Source organism: Gordionus sp. m RMFG-2023, chromosome 2, assembly GCF_954871325.1.
Source record: "Gordionus sp. m RMFG-2023 chromosome 2, tfGorSpeb1-WG-v2, whole genome shotgun sequence".
NCBI lineage: Eukaryota > Metazoa > Nematomorpha > Gordioida > Chordodea > Parachordodidae > Gordionus > Gordionus sp. m RMFG-2023.
The window spans coordinates 35991289-35999610 of record NC_088776.1 but is presented as its reverse complement, the minus strand read 5'-3'; the positions used below and the strand labels follow the sequence as shown (position 1 = coordinate 35999610).

At 27.0% G+C, this 8322-nt stretch overlaps 1 protein-coding gene across 1 annotated transcript; it reads left to right on the top strand.

Moving 5' to 3' along the window:
• The first annotated feature begins 601 nt into the window (after nt 1-601).
• LOC135925295 (2',5'-phosphodiesterase 12-like) lies at nt 602-8102 on the top strand. Its single transcript, XM_065460545.1, has 7 exons — nt 602-995; nt 1409-1571; nt 1616-1739; nt 1788-1955; nt 7022-7136; nt 7509-7663; nt 7908-8102. Exons 1-7 carry the CDS (start codon nt 986-988, stop codon nt 8013-8015), a joined length of 843 nt encoding a protein of 280 aa, XP_065316617.1. The 5' UTR covers nt 602-985; the 3' UTR covers nt 8016-8102.
• Nucleotides 8103-8322: the final 220 nt, after the last annotated feature.

Here is an 8322-nt window from a genome sequence, read left to right as displayed (position 1 = left end):
ATGAGATTGTAAAGGCTAGCGACGCCCCTGCATATAATTCAATTAATAAATAAATACAGCAATATATTTTACCCGATTCCATTTAATGTAATTGGTACCCCCCCCCCCAAATAAATTTAACTCCTTTTAGATTTTTACCCACTTTCTAATTTTGATGCCTACCCAGGGTCTACATGACTAAATACGCTGGCAGCAAACCCCCCGAAAAAACCTATGCCCCCCCCCCCTAATATATACCTTTATTAAATATTATCAAAAAAAGATAATATAATCCATGCATGTTAAGATTTGGCATCGTTATATTATTAAACACAATGACGAATAAACCTTACATTATTTATACTTGTCTCATGTAAATTAAGAAGATTTTCTAAAAGTTGTGGTTATATCAAAATGCCATGTTTTTTACAAAAAAACTTTTAAATCTATCATCCTTAATCAAGAAATTATCAAAGCAAATGATTATTTATCCCTTATATGCTAAATTACTCAACAGTGAAACTTATAATTTATGTTTTAGATATTATAATGAAGAGTTTAAATTGGCACCAAAACTATTTAATTTTTCAAGGTCTAAAACTGAAAGATTTTCTATAACTCTTCAAAAAATTCAATCCTCTATAATAAGCAATATAATTAATAAAAAGGTTAATTGTTCTGTCAAATCTTCTCCTCTTGATATTCAAATTTTTTATAATAATGATATTGATATAAATACCTTAACACTGGAACAGGCTTTACAAAGCAAAGATTCCAATATAATTATTGGTGAAATACATTACAGAATAATAATGAATGCCCCTTATATTAAAATTTTAAAATTGCCTAAAAAACCTATGGTTGGATGCCCTTTTTTCCCATATATAGAAGTCAATGAAGATGATGTTGATGTTCAATATTTTTGGATGAAGCCACATATTGAAAAGGAGCATACAAATGAATTATATAATGGGGATATAATGTACAAAGATTATGATGAATCAAAATGGACAAAAGTGAGTGAAAATTTGATATATAACCCTAATAAAAATGAAGTAAATTTGAAAATTGGATTATTATGCATACCTAGTAAAAATAATTTAAGAGGACAATCAGAATTTATAGTGTCAAATCTGATTTCTAAAGAACCATTAAATAATATCCTCCAAAAAAGACATAAACTTACTATCGCTCCAGTTTCATTTCCAGAGTAGCTTATTTTGTATTACATTTATAAATTTAAGTTAGGATTAGAATATGCTCTTATAACATTTTAGCAGATCTTTATGCAAAGTCTGATTATTCTAAAACAACTTTATTTCCATATTGTCCTCCATTTGCATTAAAATATGAATATAGGCAAAATATAATATTTAATGAAATAATAAGTATGATTACGAATTTCTTATTAATATTTTTTTTCTGTTAGATTATAATGCTGATCTTATATGTTTACAAGAAGTTGATAAAAAACTTTTTAATACTCACTTGAATATTGGATTATCTCAGTATGGTTATTCTGGGCTATCTCTATTTAAAGGAGACACAGTTGCTGAAGGCTGTGCTTTATTTTACAAAAATTCAAAATTTGAGTATTCATTTTAGTAATTAAAATGAAATAATATTTTTAACACAGTCTTATTTCTAAATATGATATTTCAATACCTAATGCAATTCAAGCTAATCAAGAACTATATAAAACCATACAGCAATACCCTAGACTCAAAGAAAATATAATGAGTAAGAAATCTGTTTTTCAGGTAAATATATAATTAATTATTTTATTAAAAATTGAATTGTTATAATAGGTTACACTTTTGAAATGCAAGTATAACTTAACTGATGATGTAATATGTATAGCTAATACACATCTCTATTTCCTTCCTACATCACCCCATATTCGTTTAATTCAAATAACTAGTTGCTTGAGATATTTACAAAATGTTTTAGCTCAATATTGCCAAAATAATACAAAGGTTTTTTTTTTTTGAATTAAGTTATGATTTATTTTAAACAAAAATTGATATAAATATAATTGCAGTAAAACATAAATTTTTACATGTTTTTAGAGTAGGTTGTAAAATAGTATTAAAATCTGGGCTAGGCTTAAAAAAATTACAAACTCAAGCCAAACCTAAAAATATTTTTTTTGCAAAACCTGGGCCAAGTGTTAATTAAAATTATATCAATTAATCTGTTGGCAAATATAATAGATCATTTGACATTCATTTACTACATGTTTTTAATTTCCCTTTAATTTTCAAAATCAAGGATTTCTATACAAGAGGTTGCAATGGGCAAGTTTTTAACCCAAACTTTTTTAAAAAATGTAAGCCACCTTTTCAACTATTTTTCTTAAATTTTTGTTTAACTCACTCACTTAATATTAAGAATTATTTTATTGGTTGGTTTGGCTCGTTATTTTAATGTTTTTAACTTAAATTTATGAAATATGCAATATTTTTATTCTGCTCATTTTGTACAAAAATTTTAAATTCACCCACCTCCCTGCCTGCCCATTTGATTAAAAATATTTTTTAACTGATATGCTCACCTAAATTTTTAAGCCGGGCATGGGTAGGCTGGCTTAAAACTCTCCCATTGTCGACCTCTATTCTACACCCCCCCCTCCCAGCTAATGATGATATTACCCCGTTTGCCACCTTCTACCAAGATTAGCAAATAAGGAAATTTTAATATTAGCAAAAAAGGGAAAGGAAATTCAAATCAAACTACACCCTCCAATTTTATTAAAATGACAATGGCATCTTCATAACTATCTACCCCCTTTTCTCCTATTTCAGTAACAACCTTGGGTCTTAACTCATTAGCATCAATAATGTCAGTGTAGGGACTTCAGTCCACTGAAAATTTTGAATTTTTTTATAGCAAGTTAGCTAAAAAATAAAGTCATTTTAAAAATGTTAGCTAAAAAAGGTCATTTTGAAAAAAATTTGAACCCTCTGAGATTGTAAAGGCTAGTGACACACCTATTATAACCCCCCCTCCCCTCCCCCCGGAATAAAAGTCTTTAGTTAAAATTATTAAAAATAACAAAAAAATGGTGATTTTTTTAAATCCAGGTTGGGCTTAAAATATTGACTTCTGCAGGTCTCTGATTTTATAAAGTATAAAAATTTATAATTATTTTTCTATGAATTCTCAAATTCATTATTACAATCAAGGGTTTGTACTGAATGAACTCTTAGATGCCATCTATTAAATCTACTTTTACGATGATTGGTCAACCTGAACCAATTTTAAATTACTTTAGCCACAAAAAAATAAAAACAGGTTTGGTTTTAATGTTCAAAATAACATTAATCATTAGGGTAAACATTGGCGTAACCAAGGGGAGCGGGCAATACCCTCTCTTTCGGATATTTATCAGTTTTCGTAAATATAATTTAGCTTCCTGCCAAAAGGCCTCCAGATAACAAATTTTTTTATATTGTGGTAAAATGCGGGGTCATATTTTGTAAAAATAAATTTCACAATTTATTAGGTTTTTATTCTTTTTTTGTTTTGCATGCTTTTTGCCTATTTTTTATATTATTTGCATCTTAAAAGTCTGTAGCGTTCGCAGTGTTGGTTCCCCTATATATGCCCGAATACGATTCCGACAGTTTTCAAAATTAAAAAAATACTCTTTATAAATGATCTAAGTTTTTAAATATACTAAAAACGAGGGTTTCGGGTGAATTCAAATCCTAAAATTATAGATTCGGGATTCCGTCAAAAAAATTTAATTTTCGAATTATATATTTAAATTTATTCTTTCGGATTCTTATCAGGGATGTGAACCCTTCGACATAAAAAAGGGTCCGGGTCTGGTAATAAATTTAAAAAGGACCCTGGTCCAAGGTTCGGGTCCGGGTTCAGAGGAAACATAAAAATAATGACTCAAAATAAAACTTTTTTTCATTCATTTTTTATTATACTTCAATATATATACACATTTATAATTCGAAATGAGATAATTTATATTTTAAATATTTTATACAATCGCATAATCATGATATCTTCTAAAATATCATCCTTCAGATTTCCACAGAAATTAGTCAACGATGAAAATCCACGTTCTACGCTTACCTAAAATAGATAGTCATTTTTATAATACATAAATTATTGTACTTGTGTCGCCGGTACAGCCATGACGATTCTAGAAAAGGTATATAATTCTGGATATATTGAAGAATTTTCCTCCCAGAATTTTAAAATGTTTGCATCTCTATTTATTCTCATAACTTCCGAGAACTTTTCTATTAAAGATACAATAGATATTTTTTGCTCCTTTCTAAGATGATAATTTAATTTTTAATTTCCAGATCATCAATATCGTTATCATTATCATTATCATTGTTATCGCTACAACCAGTAGATATTGTTGTAACCACTAATGTATTGTAAATAATAGAGTTTTGGGTATGCCATAAATCTTCAAGATGGTCTATAGCCATTTGTTTTTTCTCACTACTTAATAAAACCTGATATCGCGGGTCTAAATATATCGAAGCATATACAACACTATTTTGTAAATATTGTTGCTCTCTTATTTTCGTATTTTCTAATACTTCATTTGAAAAAGAACTTGTTAATCTCCCTAACTCTAATCGACATCTTAACCATGTCATAAAAATCCGATAAATATAATTGTTCTGCACTCTTAATGTTGTTATTTTTAAAGGAACCAGCACACTAGTAAGCTCTTTTACTTGATTCCAATCATCTTCTGAAAAAATGATTTCACATGCTCCTATGATAAAATCATTACAGAAATCTTTCAAACTTAATAATCGCTCTAGCATCATACACATAGAGGACCAACATGTTGTGCAATCTAAAATTGCCATTTACCTTTTCATGGATGTTAATATTCTAACAATTGTGGGAGTTCTTAAATATTTTACAACATCCCTTGCTTTATCAATTATAGTTTTAAGTGACTATTTTTTAGGGAGATTCCAGGAAAAAAATTAATAAAATTATAAAAATTTTATATTATTTTTTAAAAATTATATTTTTACATTAATTAAAAAAAAAAAATTTTAAGTTAAAAATTTTTAACACCCTGAATTGGACCCTCCACTTTTTAAAAGGGTCCGGGTTCAGCCAAAATACAAGGGTTCAGGGTCCGGGTTCAGGAATTACTCTACCAACAATGTTTGTTACAAGTTTTAAATTTTTAAATAAATTTATGTAAAAACTAAATTTATATATTTGAAAATATAAGAATTTTAATTTTTTAATTAATCTTGAATAAAAAAATAATTTTTTTGTTTTTTAGAGATATAAAAAAAATAACATGAAAAATTTTAAAAAGGTTTATGGGACCATCATTCTCTTATATTTTGTATAAAATAAATAATATTAGTTAATCAAAATATAATCATCGTCAAAGGGTTAAAGAAAGGAAAGGCTTTATAATTTAAAATTTTTTTAAACTTACTAATAGCTTCCTGAATATAGAAAAGCCTTAAGCGTTTAATGAGTTGTCATTTTTTGTAATTCTTATTTCTATACTTTGCCAACGAGCCTAAACGTTTCTGTCTCATTGTCTACTTCAATGACATATAATAATACCTAGACTGACGATTCATTCATTAAAATGCATTTTTAAGCGTCGTTAAAAGCAAATCAGCTGGACCCGCCATTTTGGTAACCTTTATAATAATTATTTTCATGTTAAAAACTAATATTAAATTGATAACTTACTTTCTTATTATCTCGATGATCAGGCAATTCTTTAATAAAGTTTGCATCAGATATAATATAAAATTAGGCTCTCGTTTAAAATTTTAATATTTATTACAGTAACCAAGATGGCGTCTCTAGCTGATTTGTATTGATGTACACTTTTAATGAATGAATCGTCAGTCTAGGTATTATTATATGTCATTGGTCTACTTATAAATGGCAACGAGGTTAAACATCTCTGCCCTATTGTCGTACGCATACTTTTTATGTCTCTTTAAAGCGGAATATACGTTCACAAGAAATGAGTAGTTATTATTATCTTTAAGCAAGTTTATCCAAAGTAAAAATAACTTTTTTACTTATATTTTAAAGTTTATTTATTTGAAAAAGACAATATCTTGATTATTTATTATGTTTTGCCATTCTAGAAAAAGGAGAAGGAAGTTATTATAAAAATGACTTATTATGCCATAATAAAATTTTAGATTAAAAATATATTTATAAGCCAATTAAAAAAAATTTTTATTTATTTAAATTACATTTTTCTAAATGCTTATTTTTAAAAAGGGGTTACGGCAGTACCCAAAGTACATAGATAACCACGCGCCTTCATTTTATATCCTGGTATTGTTCGTTATTTTCTATACTTTTCTAATATTTTACGTGGTTTAATAATGCCGATAAAACACTGGAACTAGGGTTGGGCACTTTACATAAAAAATTAACGGTTTCTGTTATATAAAGAGAAAAATACCGTCATTACCTCAAAAAAAAGGTTGACGGTTACGTTACCATTATTTGGAGCATGTAATAATTACATAAACTTTTTGTTACATATTAAAAATAAGTTGGCCATAAATATTTTATTTATTCACAACTCTATAAATTCTAAAATAAAAAGGCAGTGTAAATATAAACGGAAAAAAGTTTATTAAATTTTATTGTCAATAACGATTAAAGATGATAATTTTAAGTATTTGATAAAGGGGTTATGTACTATTAATACACAAAATTTCAAAAAAAATTGAAAGGGTCAAGGCCAGAAATTATGCTTATTTTTGTATTTGTTAAGAAATTAATTGTATATATATTAATTTTGAATTGTACATACTTTAAAAAAATACCAGCCCAGCCTCATTTATCTAAACATTTTGTCTGACCCGCCCACCCAACATTTTAAAATTTCTAATTAGATGGTTTGGCTCTTATATTTTTACTTACGAATAGTTTGAATTAAACAAATTAATAAACAAACCTATCCATTCTTAATTGCACTTTCACCGCAATAACTATATTTTTCAAATTTTCAACAAATTAGTATTTGTTTTTTTATTTATAATTTAAGAGCAAAAGACCTCGAGTAATTATTTGCGGTGATTTTAATTCATCACCTCAAACGGATCTCTACCAATTTTTAACCACTAAATGTCTAACCAAGGATGCTACTTCTTGGCCAAAAGGTTTTAATTATTTTGTTTTGTATACATACATAATATTGATCCAAGGCCGGATCCTAAACATTTTTAAAAAATTTTGTACGTGTTTAAATTTGCATCTTTTAAATATTATTTTTATAAAAAACTCTTCTTTTTTTTCATAATTTTTTTCTATCTATGGCCTGAATAAAATATTTTTTTGATAATTAACAGTCCCAATTTGGGGTCTTTGTTTCCTGGCCTTATTTTTCCATAAAGCTTAGATTTGAGCAATGTAAACTTATTAATAATGATGAAATATATTTTATATATTATTGAATTTAACCACTAATTAATTACTTGCTCTACTTTTATGAGATTTATTAAATTATATTATTCATCTATAACAATCCCCAGGAGACGATCCGGAAGCATTTGAAGGGTTTGACTTGAGTCACAATTTCGAGTTATACAGTGCTTGCGGACAACCTGAATACACAAATTTTGTGCCTGGTTTTCAAAAATGTATCGATTATGTGTTTGTCGAAAAAAAAAAATTCGAAATTGAACAGGTTTTAATATGATCCTAATTAATACTATATTTTATTATAATAACATAAATTAGCAAAGTTGTTAAAAGATATTTTTAAAATGAATACCCTGGTACATTGTCATAAATGTATACAGATTGAATACTATACACTCAAAAATATATCGATAAAACAATAAAAAATGCATTCCGACACTTTAACAACTCTACATTAATATTCAAAATGTTATATATTACATAAAATTCCATTTTTTTCAAAATAAAAGATTATTCCGTTTCCATCAAGGAAGGATATAGAAAAATATACGGCGTTACCCAATGAAGAATTAGGTTCAGACCATTTAGCATTGGTTTGTGACGTGAAAATTACATAATATCAGATTATATATATTTTCGATCGAATAAGAATTTCCAAAAATAAAAGTTACTTACTAGTTTGGTATGCCATTATGATATAATAAAATTGGGTTACATAAAAAGACATTTCCAATAAATAAAAAAAGAAAACATATGTTACAAAATTATCATTCTTAATTTAAAGTTTAACAAAAATTTGCTTATAATTTAGACATTAATATTTAGTTTCACATTCCAAATGTCTAAATTTTTGGAATTACGATTGATTGGTGACTTGCTGTCTTTTAAAATGCGCTCTAACGCTCTGGTGGCCTTTAGAGATCT

Excerpts from the sequence above, each read along its gene's own strand:
- LOC135925295 (XM_065460545.1), top strand. Across the intron at positions 7,137-7,508 it reads TGCTACTTCTTGGCCAAAAG|GAGACGATCCGGAAGCATTT; the intron begins GTTTTAATTATT and ends AACAATCCCCAG. Across the intron at positions 7,664-7,907 it reads AAAAATTCGAAATTGAACAG|ATTATTCCGTTTCCATCAAG; the intron begins GTTTTAATATGA and ends TCAAAATAAAAG.